The sequence below is a fragment of the Squalius cephalus genome, assembly GCF_949319135.1.
Source record: "Squalius cephalus genome assembly, chromosome: 7".
NCBI classification, from domain to species: domain Eukaryota; kingdom Metazoa; phylum Chordata; class Actinopteri; order Cypriniformes; family Leuciscidae; genus Squalius; species Squalius cephalus.
The window spans coordinates 21,006,764-21,028,633 of NC_137128.1; the positions used below are offsets into that span (position 1 = coordinate 21,006,764).

At 39.0% G+C, this 21,870-nt stretch overlaps 1 protein-coding gene across 3 annotated transcripts in view; it reads left to right on the forward strand.

Annotated features, from left to right (window-relative positions):
- The window catches only part of dpp6b (dipeptidyl-peptidase 6b), a 142,926-nt gene that overhangs the window by 26,772 nt on the left and 94,284 nt on the right, over positions 1 to 21,870 (forward strand). Inside the window, exon 1 of one of the 3 annotated variants that reach the window (XM_079876362.1) lies at positions 1,583 to 2,247. The exons of the other annotated variants lie outside the window; for them this stretch is intronic. Within the exon in view, the coding sequence (XP_079732488.1) occupies positions 2,056 to 2,247 (192 nt within the window). The 5' untranslated portion in view covers positions 1,583 to 2,055. Of the gene's footprint in view, positions 1 to 1,582; positions 2,248 to 21,870 lie in introns of those variants that run through there. 3 annotated transcript variants of the gene reach the window in all.

A 21,870-nucleotide genomic window follows, 5' to 3' on the forward strand; every position in this document is an offset into this window, starting at 1 on the left:
CTGGCCCCTCAGGGGGATCAATACCTAGAGGCTGGTCTTTCAGTCGGAGTGGACGAGACTTTACTCAGCTCTAGGGCTCCATCCACAAGAAGACTGTACGGCCTAAAACGGAATGTTTTCCCCGTTTGGAAGCATGGTGTGGACCCAGTGGCTTCAGTGCTGGAGTTCCTCCAAGTTCGCTTCTCTGCTGGTCCTACCCCGTCCACGCCTAAGGTGTACGTGGCTGCCATTGCGGCTTTCCACGCTCCATTAAGTGATGGGCCCTTGGGGAGGCACCAGTTGATCGTACGGTTCCTCTGTGGGGCATGGACATGGGCTCTGGTTTCCATGGTTTTTAAGTAAAAATGGAAATTGAGGGTAACGCGGATATGACGTCATTGACAGGTGACGCAATGACACTAGTTAAAATTGCGGATTTCTCTGGATTTGAACATTGTTGGATTCACTATATTGTTTTGAGCAGTATGGCCATGTTTCCGTTTCCCTGGTGTTTCAAACTAAAAATATTTTCTTGAGAATATTGTTTTTGTTTAATTTGTGTCCTCAAGTTTACATAATTTTATTCTTAATATATATAATACCTCATTAACTAACAAAATACCTAATGACACCAGATATTATCACTGAATTCTATGAAATCTGCAGTGTTTGTGGTATTTGTTGGTTTGTTTGACTTCCCATTAGACACAGTTACAGTCATTGATATTATGAACATTTCAAATGTTAGTTAAAAATATCTAAATCACTTGACACCTTGATGCAAGCTAACTGGTGTCAACTTAAGCTCTTTGTTTTCATCCAAAGCATATTTATGAAAGTCTGTTGTACCCTTTTATAGAAATAGCTACATCCCAACAGTCATATTACAATACAGCCATATTAATGTAAGTTACTGCACGCATGAAGTACAGTAGGCCTATACTGTAACAAGAATGACCCAAAAATGTATATTCAAAACTGATGTTCAAAATCCAAAACTATTTGAACTCAAAAATACTTCCATTAAACATTTTAAAGGACCTTTGAACTGTTAGACAAAATCTCAGATTAATCAATTTCATTGCTGTTTTTAATTTAATTAATTTTTTTATAAAGTGCAGTCTAATTCGTTTCTGTAAGACAAGGACTACAAGAACAAAAGTTAATGTGCTATATCCTGCTCATTTCGCGGGGAAAATAGCCTCGAATTAACGGTTATGTTGATGTTCGTGTCCAAGTGCTGAACGCATGACGTGTTAAGTTCCAATCGATTTCATTTTCAAATGAAAATGTATTTGAGCGGTGTAATGGAAAGCATGAATGAACTAATTTAACGCAACCTGAGCTGTTGTATTTCATTTTACCACGGCGTGGCACTCCAGTACTGCGTATATGACCTTTCCAGCATTGTTTAGAAGTATAATAGATAGGTTATTGCTGAATATTGAACAGTTGTAATGGTCCATTGATTGAATGGGTGATATAAAGTCTACAGTTTCGGTCAGTGTAATTGCTCTAGCTAAGTGAATGTGAGATTTGAGAGCTGTGCTTGGTGTATATATGTTCTTCAGATAAATATCCTGTCAGTAGTCACTTCTCATGCAGAACGCGTCTCATCCACACACACACACACACACACACAGCTCTGCGTAATGCTCTCACTGTTGTCTTTCCATCGCTCGCCTCATCCTCTGAAATGCAGTGAGATTTTGTAAGCTCTGTTTGTTAAATCCGTTGACTCAGTACAGTTTAATATAGGCTGTTGTCGCTTTTCTGTAGACGGGCTATAGAGGAAACAACGTGCTTTGAATGCAGAGCAGACTTTCTCTAGTACCGCCCGGGCTCCAGTCAAAGCCATAAAACAGAGAAATTACTCCAACGGAGCGCATTCGAGATTCATTTAAATTAAAGGCTTCGTCTTACTGCCTTTCTTCGGAGGACATCAGGCTCTGGGCTATTCGAGAAGAAAAGCGGGTACCTTCTGCGGAAGAGGGACATTAAAATAAAACACATCTAAGGAGAGCAGCTGATGAGAGATCTCGCGCTTTGAGATGCTTTAGTGATTTTACCGGACTCATGGCTTCGCTTTACCAGAGATTCACGGGGAAGATTAATACCAACAATTCTTTTCCCCATCCACCTGAAGCCAGTCGTCTCCTGGGTGGACAGGTTCCCGAGGAGGATAATAAGGCTGGGAAGAGTCCTCATCACCCCTCATCCCGACCTCCGGTCCAGTTTCGCAAGAGAAACGCCTGCGAGGATGAAGACGTAAGAATCGCGCTTTTATTCCCTTTTTATACGCGATGACTCTGTTTTGTATTGGGGACGATATTTTGAACTTTTGTGTTTTTTTTTTATAGGGCACGCATAGGCTATAGATTGTTTTCCATATGTCACAAGAAATGAAACAGAAGTTAAAGTTGTTTTGCATGTCTTAGGCTAAGGGTTATTCTTGTTGGATTCACGTGCGATGTGAAAGTCAGAGTTGGTCGTGTAGTGCACTGAACGTCTGTTTTCAACCAGATGTGGCCCAAGAAGGTCTTAAACTATAACACAACTGTTACGTTTCCTGAGGTGGTTTAGTTCTCTAAAAGAAGGCTAAACAAATAATAACCAGCAGGGTGCTTTTAGCTGAACGCATAACATCCAAAGAGTTTTTACGATGCGTCTGCCACATGTTATTTTTCACTATTCACTGCTTTGACCTTCGATGACAAGAATGACGTCAGAGCCGATAAAGCGTCGCAAATAACAGCCTTGCAAAAAAATAAATAAAAATAAATTGTATGAATTTTTCACGCCTTGTTCCTCATAATGCTGTCACATCAGTATATTTTAGTAGTAGACTTTGCATATCTATTGCTGGTTTATTTCAGTCTTACAGACCATACTAAGTGCATGATTGCATTGTGTCTGTAGGGAATAGCATACTCGGCTAATGGATGATGTATTCATTTTTCTTCATTGAAACTGTCTAGACAAATCGTTCATGCTTTGCAGGGTCAAGGCCTACTAGAGCTGACTGCAGAAGGTTGTGACTCTCAAAGGTACTTACTGTAAAATACTCTAGACCACTGGTTATTTGATAATGATTTTGTTTTAGACTATAGAACTAAGACTAATGTTTTACATTACCCAATTGCAATTTTGATTGGTCACACGTTTGTTTTGGTACATTACATTAAATTGTTCTGAGAGCTTTCGCCTCACAAACAGCAACTGGCTCTTTTAACAAGCTTTGGATCCGACTTTTGGAGCAAAAGGACTGTGGATACTCTTAAGTCACGCTTCATCCGGTGACAGTCTGTCAGGGCAATTGGATTCTGCTGAATAATTAATGAACAAGGCAGTGACAATCAGCAGACAGTGGTCTGTCTCAATCAATCCCCCTTGATTGTGTTACCTGTTGTGTTTTGTAACTAATAATGGGTTTGGATAAAGTTTGTGTGAAACAAAAGTTTGGTCCAATGTCAGTTAAAGATTGAATATAATTTGAATAAATACAATTTGAATACATATGAAATGTCAGTCTGGCATTGGAACACATAGAAACAATTCACAGATATACACTATATTGCCAAAAGTTTTGGGACGTCTGCCTTGAACTTTAATGACATCCCATTCTTAATCCGTAGCGTTTAATGTGGAGTTGGCCCAAAGCCCACTCGTTGCAGCTATAACAGCTTCAACTCTTCTGGGAAGGCTTTCCACAAGGTTTAGGAGTCTGTTTATGGGAATATTTGACCATTCTTCTAGAAGCATATTTGTGAGGTCAGGCACTGATGTTGGACAAGAAGATCTGGCCTGCAGTCTCCGCTTCCACTCTAATTCATCCAAAAGGTGTTGAGGTCAGGACTCTGTGAAGGCCAGTCAAGTTCCTCCACACTAAACTCGCTCATCCATGTCTCTATGGACCTTGCTGTGTGTGCACTGGTGCACAGTCATGTTGGAACAGGAAGGGACCATCCCCAAACTGTTCCCACTAAGTTGGGAGCATGAAATTGTCCAAAATGTTTTGGTATGCTGAAGCATTAAGAGTTCCTTTCACTGGATCTAAGGGGTCTAGCCCAACCCCTGAAAAACAACCCCACACCATGATCCCCCCTCCACCAAACTTTATACTTGGCACAATGTAGTCAGGCAAGTACCGTTCTCCTGGCAACCGCCAAACCCAGACTTGTCCATCGGATTGCCAGACAGAGAAGCGTGATGTTGCTGTTGTTCCCAATTGCTTCCACATTTTTATAATATCATTAACAGCTGACAGTGGAATATTTAGTAGTGAGGAAATTTCACGCATGGACTTATTGCACAGGTGGCAACCTATCACGGTACCATGCTTGAATTCACTGAGCTCCTGAGAGAGACCCATTCTTTCACAAATGTTTGTAGAAGCAGTCTTCATGCCTAGGTGCTTGATTTTATACAACTGTGGCCATGGAAGTGATTGGAACATCTGGTGAGCTTATTATGTTTGCACACACCAATATTTGTAAAATCACAGCTCTTTACTGCTTTTATAATCTCATTCATTATAAAGACAAGAAACAATGAGCGCTTGTGCCCTTCACAACATAACTTCCCCTCAAGCTATTTTCATTAGCTTCATCTTCACACTTAATCCAATTCTCTGAAGCAAATTCTCAATAGCCGAAATCAATTTGTCGAATAAATCACTCTTTCTGTAAAACATTAAACAAGTTCAGGTAGTTAAGACACTCTTTGCAAATCTCATGTACTCTTTTTGCAAAAATCTAAACACATTTTTCACTCACTAAAACAATTTTGCACTGTGATGCACTTATGTTTCAAAACACTAAACACAGGCAGGCAAAAGTTAAACACAACTACAACACAGTTGTCATCATTTACACACAATGACTCAAAATTGTTCAAACTCGTTTCTAATGATGTGATCAGACTAACTGTACAAAATACAAGTCAGTTCAGAGTGCCAAAATTGACTCAAAATGTTGCACTGAATGTTGATACCAACAATGGATGGAAACAATATAAGAGGGAGAGGAGGAAGAGTGTGTGTAATAGGTGGTGAACGATGAGGATGAGGACGAGAAAAAGCAAGCTGTGGACAGTGTTGTCAAGGCTGGATCCGGCACACCAGAGGGGTTTTCCCTTTGCCTGGCAAGAGACGACATTGTCTGTGACGTGGACAAAGTCCTCAGGCTGGACCCAGCATGAAGACATGATGCTGAGCGAGAATAAATCTCTCGCTGACTTTGCAGTTGCACAACTCTTTTGAGTTTACAGTAACATGCTTTTCATTTAGAGTTTTTTTACTTTTTTGCTTTTGCAGTTACTGTATTTTTACAGTATGCAAGTGCTGAATATACAGACATTCAATAGGCCTATTCAGTACAATACTGTACTTGCAGCACATACAGTATACAATTTATTCACCTTACTACTTTGAGTTGTGATTACTATACTTTTTTACGTAGTTGCAAAATATACTTTTTTTTCTGTAACTGCATGCTTTTGAATCTGTTTTCTCCATTTTTTTTTATGTAGTGTCTAATGAAAGATCTGTAGTGTTTGAAATATTAGCCGCTTTCCGACCGGAGGAACCTTTTCACAGTTCCTAGAACTATTGGCTAAAGTACCCGGATGTCGGCGTGTTCGCACCGCAGGAACTAGGAACGATTTTAGTTCTAGGAACTCCATTTGTAGGAACTAATTTGGGTCCTACTTCAGAGTAGGGTCTAAACCAGCACTATAGGAACTACCCGTGACGTTAGTGTACGCTGATTGACCGAACGCACGCGGAACACCAGCACCCGCCATTTTTAAAACAGCTATAATGTAAACACACAGATTATAGCCTATATATTTACTCCATAAACTAACTATACAAACATGGAAAACAGTGATAGATGGGTCTCTAAACCTTTATGCTGAAGAGAAAATCCAACGCAACTTTGAAGGGACTAAGCCAAACATGATTATGTTTATCTGCCCAGCTAGCAACACTGGACATCAACCACACGGCATAGGCTAATAACCTTTTTTCATATACTGTCTACTTTCTATAACAGTTCTATCTAATAAGATATTAAACAGTACTGTTAGACAGATTGCTAACTAATAAACACAGAGAATGCGAGCATTGTTTGCTCTGGCGTTCTCAGCGCTGCCAAAATAAAGGTCCGTCGCGCTGTCAAAATAAAAGTCACCGTGCTTGCGTCACTCCCTTACCCCTCCTACCAGTTCCTATGGCCACTTGGCCAGTGCGAACGCAAACAGCAAAACCGAGTTTGGGGGAAAGTAGTTCTTAGAACTGTTTAGAAGTGGACAGTTCCTAGAACTAAGTTCCTGTAACTACTTGGTCGGAAAGCGGCTATTGACTTTATATTTTGACTAGTGTGTGTATGATTTGAAAGCTCAGATAAAATAGGTTTGAGGCAATTGTTTGATTTTGCCAGAAGAGTCAGAGCTTCTCTGAATGTAGTTTGAATATTTGGTTTTGTGTTTCAGGTTTTGAGAAAGTGGGTGATGGTATCGAGACATGTGTTTTAGCAATTCAGTAAAACTGTAAACTAAACATGAACTTTTAAAGTAGTATTTTCTTGTAAAACATGCTCTAGTAATCAAACTTTGAAATTTCGGCGTGAGCTTAATTTTTTTCAATTCTTTAATTATTTCTTCTGTCCTGGCTTGCAAAGACCTTTTGCAAAGATAAGTTAGTCAATCATAAGCTGATTTCCCAATAAAGCGTTAACACTTGCTCTGAAATATACATTATTAAAATGATTCTGTTCTCTTTCTCAATGGTCACACAATATGCATTGATGGGTAAGTCATTAGATGGTTAGGCTATCCATTGACTTGATCTATACAGGCTGTCAGTGTATAAAGTATCAAACCAGGTTTTTCATCTTGTAATCCCTTGCTCTGTTTGGCAGGGCTGTGAGCCAGTACAGTGACCTTAATTAATCATCCATAGGTGGCTAGCCCAGAATAGAGTGACATTCAAAAGGACAGAGGCCTGTGGATATGTTTCCTTTCATGAAGAGAACCATATTGACTTTCTCTGTATACTCAAGCAGGCAGGGGGCAGTCAAAGAACCCAGCTTTGCCTTGTGTCACAGTCCACAATGTGTGACAGACTGGATAAGATCAAGCAGGCTGCCTGAAGACAGGAGTTTGAGAATTACAAATCGTGACTTGCATGTTTCGGTTGAAGTCTCGTCATGTGAGCCTCAGGACCCAGTGAGAACTGCTGGTTTCTGTACGTTTCACTAGTGTACTAACTAAGCCACATGACTACGGACATTTGAGAAGGTCAATCAACGCAATCTTTTTAATTACCTCTCCACACACCAGTGAAAATTATAGTTGAAATGTCACATTCGATTGTAGGCTTACTTCTCTATTATGAATAATGCACATATAGCATTAGAACACTAATGGCATGTAAATGAGTATCACACAGAATTACATGGCCTATTCTTGATGCTTTACATGGAGTAAACAATTTGTCAAGCAGCCATACTGATAATGAAAAATATAATTACAATAACAATATTTTTGTATAATAAAATTGATCTTCTCCAAAAAGGCTTTTCTAAGCTTTACTGAATAAAAAAAAAAACTGTCTGGCTGGATGCGCTTATCTCCGTGCTTAGATCCATTCCAAGAAATTAATCTACATCTAATCTGGTGGTTACATCACATCTCTCCGGAGCATACTCAGGTCATCCAACCGTTTCAAAATGTGTTATTTCACTACACAGTAGTGAGTATTTTGCAATTGTTAAATATGGTATTGTGAAGAAAAACTATAGTGTTTCATAAACCAGTCATAAATTGACATTCATTTCTAACCATGTGATTTTGGGATACTGGAAACACAAGCTTATGCAAAGAAGTTTTTTATTTCACTGTGTGCAAAGTCTGACCTCCGAATTCATATCAAAAGATGTACATCCAATAGAGGATCTACAGTATAAGTCACAGATTGACCTCTTGATGTGAATTCAAAGAATACAAACTGCAGTCACAGGTTTAAGGTACAGCGGGAAATTGGTAGTTGATGGTATATTTTTACACTTTGAAGTCACAATCAAAATGGACAATTCTTATTCTTTATGGACAATTGCAGTGTTAATTATTTTGTCACAAAATCAAGTCCCATCCTAAATATTTTTCTAGTTTGGAAAGACGTTTAATTCAAAGATACATAGGGAAGAAAAGACAATTGCAGTTTCCATTGTATGCTTTGTATACAGCAATTAGAATGTTCAACTTTAATGCCTAACCTATTAAATGAGCTTTGTATTATCTTAAAAATATTCACACCAACAAAATTAAAATGTCAAACGGTGAAGGAAACACACTACCTGGAATCTAGAAGCAGTAAAACAGCCAAATCTGACCTACTGATTTTCACAGATTGACAAGCAACATTTGTTAAATCAATGTGCCGTATCATTTAAAAGTAGGGTTGGCAATTTTTGTAGAGGCTAGCAATAGCAAGCTAGCTTTGAAAGCATAAGATCCCACCCTCCTTTCAGAGCGTCTCCAAAGCCACGCCTCCTTCAAAACACATAAACACGTAAAGTAGGGAGCAAACTAAAGCATCACAAGAGACGGCGTTGAACTACGTCATGTTTCAATGCACATAACATTACAGTAATAATGAACATAAACATCTTAAAGAGTGCTGACCACCTACAGCCACCTGACTGCTGCAGCTTCATTTCAGCGTTGATAGTGTTGCCATTGAAACGCATAAATTCGAGTCACGAACCGCTCCGAGTATAACGTCACGGGTTTCCATCTCTTACAAATTACAGTATATGGCGTGAACGCAGCATAAGCTGGTTGTTTTGGATCAGGAGGAACTGTAAAAGACAGCTGCTGTTTCGGTTGCGGTGCTCGGTGACTGACGTCTGTCTAACTCTGCATAGCATGAAACGCACTGATGACGTGTGATGCCTCGCAGGCAGGTGTGCGGAGGTATGAACATATATACGCTGACAGGCAGGTAGGACATCATATCATCATCATATCAGACTCTAGCTGAAGAGAAAAATATGAGCACAGTGTGTGATGTTGATGAGATCTCTTCTGAATCTTTAGAGGAGAAAAATGTGAAACCCTTGGAGTCTTTAGTTTAGGAGAAAAATCTGAGCACACTGTGTGATGTTGTTGAGATCTTTTCTAAAACTTTAAAGGAGACCATTGTGAGAGTGTTAGAATGTTTTTTCTCAGGAGACAAGTGTGAGAAGCAGGAGACTCAAGCTAAAATCTCCATTTGATGTCAATGCAACCTCATTTATATCTAGCAGAATCATTTAAGATGTGAAAAGAGACTTTTTTGTGACAACCATGAAGTGCATGTTTCTCTTAAAATAAAATTGAAGACATCTGAAGACAAAACTAATACCTAAATGAGACGTAATAGAATCACCACTTAATATCCTGAGCTTAGAGATACCTCTGTGAGAGCCATAGCCTTGTGGGCAGCACATCAACATCGAGACACAACTGTCCTAGATAAAGGTACTTTCCTGCTCCTGTTCCCTTCTCACCTCTCCCATTGTTTCCTGTCTCTCCTCATGCTGTCCTGTCCATTAAAGGTGTAAACCCCCAATGGCATAAAAAAGAGCAACCTCAGCAAGACAAGAGATCTCCCATGTTTCTCACAGCCCACTCTCATTTTGGACTCCTTTCTCTCAGAAATTTCTCATGTCTCATTTGTGCCAACTTTTTATTTTTATTTAGAAGAAACATCTGATACACTGTTAATACTAAAATGAGAGATATTTGAGAATCACAACTAAGTCTCTCCTGAGCTTAAAAAGAGCAAATCTGCGCAATAAAATATTCCTAGTATTGAAAGAGATTGCAGCAAGAGAATAAGGAGATGTTCTATGTCTCATTTGTGTCTAAGGAATTTTAGGAGAAACATTTGAGACATTGTTGATACTAAAATTAGAGATATTTGAGCTTAAAAAAAGCAACCTCTAAGCAAGGAAATATCCCTATAATGGAGTCTTGAGAGAGATTACAGCAAGACAATAAAGAGATGTTATGTTTCTTCCACCATGTTCTCAGTTTTGACTCTTTTTCTCTCAAATATTTATCATGTCTTATTTGTGTCTACGTTTATTTCTCCTAAGGAATTTTAGGATAAACATTTGAGACACTGTTGATACTAAAATGAGAGATATATGAGATTCACAACTAAGTCTCCTGAGCTTAGAAGCAACCACTGAGCAATACATTTTTCCTCTGGCTGACTTTAGGTTTCTGTGTCACTTGCTCATTATCATCACACTTGAGTATTTTTCTCATGTTTCTTACTGTGATAATGGTGGAGCAGATTGTTAATGTTGAAATATTTTTTTAATATAAGTGTGAGAGACATACTATCACTGATACAATTGTAACTTTCTCCCAGAGGACTCGCTCATATAAATGCTTGAGAAGAGAAATGTTATTCTTAGCCCCCAATGTTCTCATTAAGGTAGACTTGACTTCAAGGGCGTAGATTTGGTTTGAACATTGGGGGGGTTGAAGTTTGGGTCTGCATATATTTCATGTGATCATGGTATAAATATTGGGGGGGTTATCCCCCCCCCCCCCCCCCACAAACTACACCCCTGCTTGACTTAGAAATGTGTCTCACTTTATACTTAAAGTAAGAGACAATGGTATGGCAAAACAAAGCGTTTGATTTTCCTCATCAAAAGTGATTGTTTCTTAGCTTTATGCTTCACACCACACGTGGATCACTGTGAATTCCTCAAGTGTCTATCACAAAGATCGGCCAACGCAAATGCCTAGACTGATTTCGTGAGATGAACAGTCTGGCTTCTTTGAGATAAATAGAAGTTAAAAATAGACTACAGCTGAATATGTTAGCAAAAAAAAACCTCCAAACTTTAAGCCTGAATAATAATCTCGTCATGTGTCGGAAATTGACTTTGAGTAAGTGTGGAGAGGAAGCTGATTGAAAATACTGGCTCTGCCTGTTTGAAATGTGACCGCGTGAAATGCATCATCCGAACAGATGGCAGGCAGCAGCGATCCAGGCCTGTCATATTAAGCCCCAGCTGTCATGGTGAGAAGTACACTTCAGTTTGAATGCGCAAACACTCCCCAATGACTAAATACATGCAACCATCTAGTACTGTTACAGTGTGTACAGCTTTGCGGTCCAGATAATTGCATGATAATATGCAAAAACACTTGAACCAAAAAGCATGAACATTTCTCATGCAGACAGATGTTATTTTATCTGTCTGATTTTTGCCTGATAATCAGGCCTTTTGAGCCCTGTTAGCAAGACAAACATCTGAGATGAGATTCCACGTTGAGCCGTGACTGAGTACACTGTAAAAAATTATATGATCAATGAGTTATGACAATATGTGTTTTACTTTGTTAAGCAATTTTCACCTTTTAGTTATACAAGTTATACAAGATTCAACTCATTTTTTAAGTCAGTTTAATGTCATTTAAGTTGAAATGACTTAAGTCAAGTCAAGTCACCTTCATTTATATAGCGCTTTTAACAATATAGATTGTTTCAAAGCAGCTTTACGGTGATAATAGGAAATTAAAGTAACAGAGATTGTTTTGACTTAAACATCCAAGTTGATTGATGTAAGGCAGTAACTTTTTTTTACAGTGTAGTTTAGAGGTTTAAAGTCTTATTCTTAGCTGAAAGCTTTATCAAGTTAGTACATTTTTTTGCAGATTCCATGTAGGATGACCTGCTCATGACGGTTAACCTGATTTCACCTAGTAGAACATGTTCATGGATCAACATATTTGTTGATCCTGGAACATCATTCCAATCGACCAATCAGATTTGAAAGACAAGTTTACAGTTTGTCAAGTTTAGGTTTACATATGTGCTTCAACATCAGTGTTATTCACCTATCATTTCCCTCTGATTTTCAGGATAAGATATGGGTAGGGTTAGGTTTAGGTTTAGCGGTAGGGATAGTGTTAGGACTGTGTTTTTGGACAGGAATGTTGATCAACAAAACATGCTGATCCAGGAACATGTCTTACTTTGCAAACTCACGGCGACCGCTGGGAACCAATGAGGACTGAACTACATCCTGTTCTCTTAATAACTATTCTTAGATACACGTGTAATACTAAAAGTGTTACATTTCTTTGTAAATTTAATATTGATGGAAATTAATCACAAGGATTCTGATTCTGCTTCAAGTGATAGTTCACCTAAAAATGCAAATTGTCATAATTGTCTTACTCTCATGTCATTTCAAACCTGTTTGACTTTCTTCTTCTGTAAGACAGAAAAGAAGATATTTTGAGAAATGTCAGTGTTTTTGTCCATACAATGAAAGAGAATATTTTGAGAACCACTGAGTATTTTGGCGCAATGTTGGAAGAAGAACGTCGAAAATGGAACAAACATCTCGAAAATCATTTGGTTTCAGTTTTTTGTTAAAAACCTAATGGAAATAGTATCAGAAACTGTGTGGTGGCGTTTCATTCCTGAAGTCAGTCTGTTTGAATGAAGAAGTTGAGTGGATGATTCAGTGACTCTCACGAAGAAAAAGTCCTTTTTAAGGAAAGTCTATATACTCTGTGGCCATATTTGCAACTCCTCCCGGCACTTCAGAAGGCTGCTGCAGTGATGTGTTGACTTTACCAATTGGCGATTGGCTCTTTTATTTAGAAGGCAGGACTTGTTCCGCCATATTGCGCTTTGCAGTTTCTCGCATTCAAAGTAAGATGAGTAAACCTTGGCATTCTGTCTAGAGCGTGCAAATTCAGACAAGTGGACTGATAGAAACAGAAACAGTTTATCTTCAATCAAATTCAAGGACTGTTGTATAAATAGAATATACAGAACAGTCTTTTTGTCAACCTAATTTCTAATGAAAGTTTTTGTGGCATAACTATGAAAAATATTTTTCGTCCATTGGTTTGCAAACATTAAAGGGGAACTTGGCAACTCTAGTCATTTCTTCGCTGATTTTCACTTTTGTTGTCGCATGTTTTTTTTCATATTTCACAATACTGTAGTAAAAAAACTCACTTGCGGCTCCGTCCTCCCCCTTTCTACCGCTGCTCATGTGCATTTGTTATTATCGGAGCTGGCCAACTTTATCGTGTGGAGCAAACCGAGGTGGTTAATACATCATACACAGTATTTTATGGCGTGTGTGTTTACAGTATGCTGAATTGCCGTAAAGCAGTTTGTGTTTCTCGCTCGTTCTGGGACGTTAGTCTCCATGTTGCGAGGTTGGTTTTCCGCCTGGGAACGCTAGGGGGAGCGGGGAAAGTCACAATTTTCACCAGAACAGGTTATTTAACCCATCCAAATGATTTCTAAACTTTAACAGAAAACAAAATAGTAAATCCACTTACAGTCAAAGCAGTACTGTAGGTTTAAAAGCAGAATTGTAAAGCTCATATTTTTGCACTTACATAATCCTTGAGTTTTTAAGCCATAAACTTGTCTAAATCATACTTTTGAGGTGGATGATTTTCTGGTTATGTATTACCAATAAACATTTTTGTGAGAAACATATCAAGAGGTCCCAGCTGAAGACAATATAATGGTTAATCTAATATACATTGTTTTCCAACTAAGCGGCCAGCTCTGCTTACAGACACTTCCTGTTTACTATATTTGTACTTCTACCACAATCAAATAAATGTAGATCTGGCTGTATTTAGATGTCTGTTCTTTTCCCCATCTGCCTATCAAATCAGTCTGAAGTGTCTCAAAGGTCAGCTGTTCTGTGCCGTAATGGCTTCCCATCTCTGCTTCAAAAGCTGCTCCCTCTTCCCTCCGTGGGTCCTCCGCCTCACCGTTGCCATGGTTTCTAAGGTTGAAAAGGGTGAGGCTGAAACCTGCATGTCGCCTCCTTTTTTTAAAGAAAAAAACCAACCTTTTCACGGATTACCATCTGCAGATGACGTGGAGCTTCACAAAATCAGCTGAAGTGGCAACTATGACATCACGTGGTTCGACAATATTAAGCTGCTAATGTGTCTGACGTGAGAATTTTTTTATCAATAATAAAGCGACCTGAACATGTGATCGTTTAGCACCCGAGGGTGGGAAAATGCCATTTCTGTAAATCAGTTAATTGCAGACATAAATAATTCAAGCTGTTTTTCACAGACGTGTGTGTGTGTGTGTGAAGGTGACAGGCACTCTCTACATTCACACATCGTGACTCTTCAGGTCTTTGAGGGCTTGCTGTCACTGAGCATTGATCTGCTTTTCCTGCCAAACTTCCCCCGTCCCACCCACCTCAGAGCCTCTCAACAGCCCATCAGTCAGCTCTTGTTCCCACCGTCCCGCCCATTGCTGCGTCGACAGCATATCTGTCATTTCCTGCCACGCCCTTGGGACGTGTTGGCAGGCCCTCAATAACAGCGGAGGAAAATCTCTCCTCGTTCAGCCAACCAATCACAGAGCTCTGAGGGACGTGAGCTGTAATTTTTGAAAAGCACACTGTGGGAATAAATTTACATTTGAATGCATTTAGCTTAAGATAATGGATGCTAAATTCTCTGTAAAACATGCCTGTCCATCACAGGTGACTACATTAATAATAAAAGCATTTAATAGCACTGAAAAATGTAATAATGATGCAGAAACCTTGAACAGTCATCGCCCTTCACACATAGAGATGAACATTGTCACATTTACTCTTTTTGTTTTTTTTAAGTCAACATGAAATGGCATTAGCAACCCATTTTACTTTCATAATGTGACATATAAACATTCAGTAAAACATCTAACATTTTGCCTTTGGAATCTAAACAGTTTTTCTTTGGAAAAACGTGCACTGATGATTGATCATATGATCAGGAATGCGTATTAACCCTAGGGTATCAACCCTATTAACCCTGCTGTATCATAGACACAAAGGCCTCTAAATTATTAACATGATCCACTTTGTTGAAGATCCTGTTGTACACAATCTACTTCAATGCCTTCTTTCATCTGACTGACTGTTAAACTTTTTAAGCCAGTAAAAGGCCTTTTAGTATAACATCCCCTTCAGGGCGTGGTAAATGTGTCTTTCTTCCGTGATATATTTACTGCTTTTTATAAAGTAAACATAAGAATAACTTTCAAGATGTTACTGTACTACAACAACTTAGATTTACTTGATTATCCATACATACTTTTTTTGAAAGATTATGTTAAAATGTGTCAAATATGATCGCCCCCACAATAAAAACTACAGAGCCTTGATCATTTAAATATCATCTTACTAAGACAAATGGTGGTGGATTTCAGCATATACATAATACAGATATATATACACAATTTATGTAAGTATTTTGCTATACTTCGATAATGCATTGATTTAGGGTGTCTTAAGGTTCAATAAACCATTCTAATTTTTTTTTTTCAGAATTTTTTTTCAGATTTTTCAGAATTTTTCTTCATATGTCAGGCTTTACACAGTTAAGAAAGCAAATAAGGGTCAGTTTTGATTTCATGTTGACTCTAATAAATAAATTATTAAGACTATTTTATGTGTCTTGCCTTCCAGTTTTCTCTGACAAAGCTCATGTTGAAATGTCAAGTTGCTTCTGGAGTCTTTCATAAGAGGTTCATATCGATGTGCCAAGTGATAAATCTTCATTTCTTTCTTTCTTTCTTTCTTTCTTTCTTTCTTTCTTTCTTTCTTTCTTTCTTTCTTTCTTTCTTTCTTTCTTTCTTTCTTTCTTTCTTTCTTTCTTTCTTTCTTTCTTTCTTTCTTTCTTTCTTTCTTTCTTTCTTTCTTTCTTTCCCTCCTTCTCTGTCTCTCTCCTTGCTTCTCTCAACCAGGGCTCTCTGTGGCTGGAGAACTTTCTCCAGAGCACTTCTTCATCCTCTCTGTGCTAAGAATAGCAGTCTGTTTACTTCTGTTCCACTTTCCTCCTTACTTTCACTGTAAGCTCTTTTCCCGGAGTTTTACTAGGCCAGCAGTGATGTACAACTCTGCGCTGTATAACTTTGGCCTGACATAAGCTGCCCCTCAAAACTTCTTCATCAGTTTCCAATTGTATGTATAATAGCTCTTTTCAAAGAAAGGACCTTGTGTTTTCTTAGCCATATGAAGAGGGCTTTGTGACTGTATCATGTGTTTTTGTGTGTGTGTGGGGTATACAGTATAGAGGTTCAGCTGACGTTTACGTGCTGTAAACAAAGCCCTTTGTTTCTGCAGCTGTATACATCCAAATAAGACCAAGGCTACAGTCTGTCAATGATACATTACTGTAATATGAATAGCCTATTATTTCCAGACCTGAGCATGAGATGCAAAACTGACTGAAGAGGATAAAATCACCACATAAATAAAAATATGCATAACCTTCAATCAGTCAAACCCTTTGATTGTAAGTATTTTGCTCCAATGCTTTTTTACTTAAATTACTTTATTAAAGTATATATATAATATATAATTATTATAATTATTTATAATTAGATATAATTATTTATATTTTTTAAGTCAGACCTGATAGTGAAAAAAAGTAGCCTACAAATATACAGCGCTATGTCTATTTATGTCTATCTACAACGCAGTGTCTATTTACATTAAAACCGTGCACCCACTTTGTTGGCAAAGGCTATTTTCACTAACTCGAATGAAGTATTAATGTATAAAATAATATCTGAAAAAATATTTACATTCTATTAAGTTTTTTTTTTTTTCATCTCAAGAATAAACTAATTTATATTGACTTCCAACTAGTGTTTAAAACGTAGAATATGGTAATACATGTCATAATTTTTCAAAATTGTGTTTTACTTTTCTGTGGCCACTGAGTTTTTAATACACTTGATGGACTATGTTCTAGTCTATACTGCTTTGTAAGGATGTAATTAGGGCTTGTCTGGTTGCAACTGGAAACTTGAGAGGGGCTCATTATCACTGGTTGATGTATAGTGTGTATTGATTTCTGCAGGGAAACAGCAGTGAAGTGTCCTCTTACTGCTGGACAGCCGCTGGCCACCAGGGGCGCCGCAGCCCCAGAAATCAGCAGCACATGTTGTTCTATTTTTGCAGCTGCTTCAGCCTGTAGTTTGGCAGTGTATGCATATTATAGAAATGCAGTCATCCATCTTCATAATTAAATGCACAATAAAACGTGTATTAAAGTCAACATGAAACCTACTTCTGTTTACTCCAGTTTATTTATAATGCCTCTTGTTGTGCAAGATGCATCTGTGCATTTATTAAAAATGTTGTCTTCATAAGCTCTTATCATTTTTAATCCCTCAAATCAAACAATTCCTGATAATATCAAGTCCAACCCAACATTTGCACTTCATATAGGTGTTTATTGCAAATAATATTTCATATCATTTTATCATATCATATATCATATCATATGAAACTGTTAGCATCCTTATGAATGAATGCTTTAAGTAACAAGGAGAAAAAGTCAACCTCAAAATGAAACCATACCTGACATTCCTCTAAAATAAAACAATTTCTGGGTTCAGAGTAAAACTATTTATAGCCGCTCACACCCTCAACATTGAAGAGGATTGATTGTGTCAGTAATGAGTGTGTCAGCGGCGTATCCCAAAGGCTCATATTAATGAGCAACAGGAATCTTTTTGTCCATTGGGTCATCTCATACAAGAAAAAAGACCAATTTCCAATTAGAATGACTCGGGAGTCAAAAAGCCCCAAGCAACGCTTTATCTACCACAGACTTCAGGAGTGTGTGTGTGTGTGTGAGAAAATGATGAGTGTTTGACTATTTGTCTTTCCTAGAGGATTTAAAGATGACTAGAGCTTCCATTCTGTTGATCCAAAAGTCTGAGACCTTTTCACATTTGAACGCGGAAATGAGCAAATCATTTTTTCAAGTTATGACAAAAAATAACATATTTAAAGATAAAAAAATAATAATCTAAAAGAAAAAAAAGTGACACAATTCCACAAGATGCTCTTTAGAGCGTTATTTCATATATGCTCTTAATACAATATGTAATTTTAAAAACTGTTTTTAATAACAATAATAATAATAAAGCAAAATAGAAGCATTTTCCTAGACTTTCTGACACCTGAATGCATCTATAAGTTTTAGGAATATTTTGAAAGTGAGAACTGTGCACAATGCAACCAGCAGGGGGCAGTGCAATCCTCCATGAAACTGGGAACATCCTTTTTTTATTTGAATAAACGGAATTAATGTAATCTGTTGTCTGATGCCATTTGAGTCATAATAGAAGATTGTGTACTGTTCATTTCCATTACATGGCAGACATTTTAACCAGTGTCGATTAAACAAAGCCGAAGCAGTAGTTTAATAATTCAGAATACCGTCAGTTTGAAATGTAGGGTGAATTAAGGGTGATTGGGACAGTTTTTGAAGGTTTCTTGCTATAAATTAAAACAACAGCCCAACACATGATACATTTCTGTAATACTGAAGATGTTACCTATCCATTTGAACATGAAAAAGGTTTATATTATAATGAAAGGATGTTTTACATACACTTTTATGTAAACTGAGCCAAACCCCTTGGCTAATATTTGGGTGATTGGGACATAACGTTTGGGTGATTGGGACAGCACATCTTTTCATTAACAAAATATTTTCATTAGCAAAGCCTTTAAGCTCTGTCCCAATCACCCAAAATCATGCTGTCCCATCCACCCAAATTGTGTTTGGGTGGATGGGACAAAATAAATAATAACCTGTTCTGAAAATAGAAACATGATATTAACACATTTTTTACTGATTTTGTATCGGTAGTGCATCATATTCATGTTTCCATCGAAGGTTTGTACAATATTGTAGCTATGACAATTTTAGGACCTTATTATGAAATCAGCAAAAGCTAATGTCATTTTCCTCGGTTCATGTATTTCAGGGTCAACTTCTTGTTTGATGCCTGCCTCGCCCATCTACAGGATGTCACACCAATAAGAGCATCCAATTTTGATCATGTGGTCTCACAGCTAGGGCTCAGCAAAAAAGTTTTTATTTTAAATCATTAGGTGAGAAAATAAACTCTGTATGTTATACTGTCCCATTCGACCTTATGTCCCAATCACCCTTAATTCACCTACACAAAAAGACAGAATCCTACATTTCTTATATTACTATGCAACAAAGTAAAGAAGGCCACATTGTGGAGTGGACACATTGTCTTTGCTGCCTCCCTTAATGTAAGAATAGTAACACCAAAGCTACATTGGTTGTCCTCACAGCGAGGGAATTGTGTTGTTCCTGTTTGTGAAGATGAAGCCATGTAGAATTAATGTGTTGTGCCACAGAAGTTGTCATTTATTGACTCTGAAATGATAGCAGAGGGTCACTGGGACCAAAGGGAATCAAACCGACCGCACAGCCTTTGGGTTTGATTGCTCTATTCTCTCCTGAGACAGTAAAACAAACCTCTGGCTGAGTTTGAATTAATTTTCTCATGTCATTATGTGCAAAGGTGAATTCTATTTTACAGTATATTAAACATACTGTGCAAATGATTGGTCGATGAATTATGATAAAAACAAATAGGGTAAAAAAATGTAGGTAACATTTTTGAAAGACAGTACTGCAAAAATCTGTTTAAAAATTATTATTCATAATGTTTTCTCATTTGCCAGTAAAACATAAACATCCATGAAACAAATTAATTTTACTTGCAAAATTTTACAAAAATATATTACATTTTTGAATAATAAAATTGAAAGCTATAAAACTAGTCAAAACTATACCTTAAGCATGTTTTAATACTGAAAGTTTACAGTTACAATTCATCAAATGAATGAATCTAATTTTATCTGTAAATGATAATGGATTTAGTAAATATTTAATTTGTAATTTTATGTTTCATTATGTTTTTTTATTACATTTCATTAGTTATTTATTGTTATTTACTGCAAATAGTAGGCAACATAATTATGCCGTGTAAAATACCTTCTTATGCCTTCTTATGGCAAAAAGAAACTCGTCTCATTTACATATGTAACCCTCGTTCCCTGAGGAGGGAACGGAGACGTTACGTCAGTGGATGTCGAAATGGGGGTTTCACTTAGAAGCCTATCACCTTCGAGTTCTACAAAACCAGACAATGGCAAGGAAAATGCCATGGGTCTGCAGAATTTGCATAGTGCAACTCCACCCCACCGCGTGGGTATAAAAGGAGGGACGCTGGCAATCTCGCATTATGTTTTCCGCTGAGGAGCCAAGACTGAACTCCAGGCTGGCAGAGGGACTTAATGTCTCAGTTCCCTCCTCAGGGACTTTCGTTCAGTCACTACGAGTTACGTCAGTGAATGACGAAATGGGGGTCCCAATTCAATCACGCCACAGCAGCTGTCTTCCAGTGCCCTGCGCAAGTCTGAGCTCCCTGTCCCTGTCCCTGAGACTAGCACGGACAAAGGGCTAGGCTTAACGCATGAATACCAAGGTACACTTGGGTGGCATATCCCAGGTGGAATGTGTAACACAGCACATCCAGCCCGCAGGGTGGAATGTTTCAACCTCGAGATGGCAAGAGGTGTGCCTTCACCTCTAGGGGGCATGGTCGACCCTGCATCTGGTAAGCCAAGACAATGGCGTCCACTATCCAGTGAGACAACCTTTGCTTGGAGAGAGCCTTTCCCTTCAACTTCCCACCATAACAGGCAAAGAGCTGGTCTGAGGTCCTGAAACACTGCGTTCTGTCTACGTAAGCATGGAGGGCACGTACTGGACAGAGCAGTGCCAAGGCTGGGTCTGCCTCCTCCGAGGGCAGCGTTTGCAGGTTCACCACCTGATCCCTGAAAGGAGATCACGTATCCAGGCCGAGGTCTCAAGATCACGTGAGAGTTAGCTGGGCCGAATTCTAGGCACGCTTCGTCAACCGAAAATGCCTGCAGGTCCCCTACCCTCTTGATGGAGGCCAAAGCAACCAGGAGCGCTGTCTTCATAGACAGGAACTTAAGCTCCATTGATCACAATGGTTTAAAGGGAGCTCTCTGCAGGGCAGATAAGACCACTGTGAGGTCCCAAGAGGGTATAAGAGGAGAGCGAGGAGGATTTAGTCTCCTCACCCCCTCAGGAACCTGACGACCAGTTCGTGCTGTCCCACCGTTTTTGACTCCACAAGGTCTTGGTGTGCAGAGATGGCGGCCACATAAACCTTCAGGGTGGAAGGAGACAGCCTTCGTTCCAACCCTTCTAGGAGGAAGGAGAGCATGGACCCGATTGGGCATTTTCTGGGGTCTTCTCGGCAAGAAGAACACCAGGTGACAAAAAGGTTTCACTTCAACACATAGGCATGTCTCGTGGACAGGGCCCTAGCGGAAGTGATGGTAGCCACCACCTGAGGTGGTAGGGTACTAAAACCTGCCGCGTCCCGTCCAGAACCCACACATGCAGGTTCCATAGATCGGGATGTGGGTGCCCCATCTCTGAGAAAGGAGGTCCTTCCTCAGAGGAATGGCCAGGGAGTGGCTGTCGCGAGGAGCACCAGTTCGGAGAACCATGTCCGGGTGGGCCAATGAGGCGCAACCAAAAGGACCTACTCCTCGTCCTCACTGATCTTGCACAGGACCTGTGCAAGAAGGCTCACAGGGGGAAACGCATACTTTTGGAGGCCCCGCGGCCAGCTGTGCGCTAGTGCATCCGTGCCGATGGTCCCCTCGGTCAGGGAATAAAACAAGCGGCAGTGGGAAGAGTCTAGGGAGGCAAACAGATCTACCTGTGTATCGCCGAACTGTTCCCAAATCAGCTGAACCGTCTGGGGATGGAGTCTCCATTCCCCATGAGGTGGCTGAAACCGTGAGAGCTCATCGGCTGCACGGTTCAGCTCTCCCGGGATGTGAATGGCTCAAAGTGACCTCAGATGCTTCTGACTCCTTAGGAGGAAATGGCGGGCGAGCTGTGACATACGGCGGGAACGTAGACCACTTTGTCGGTTGA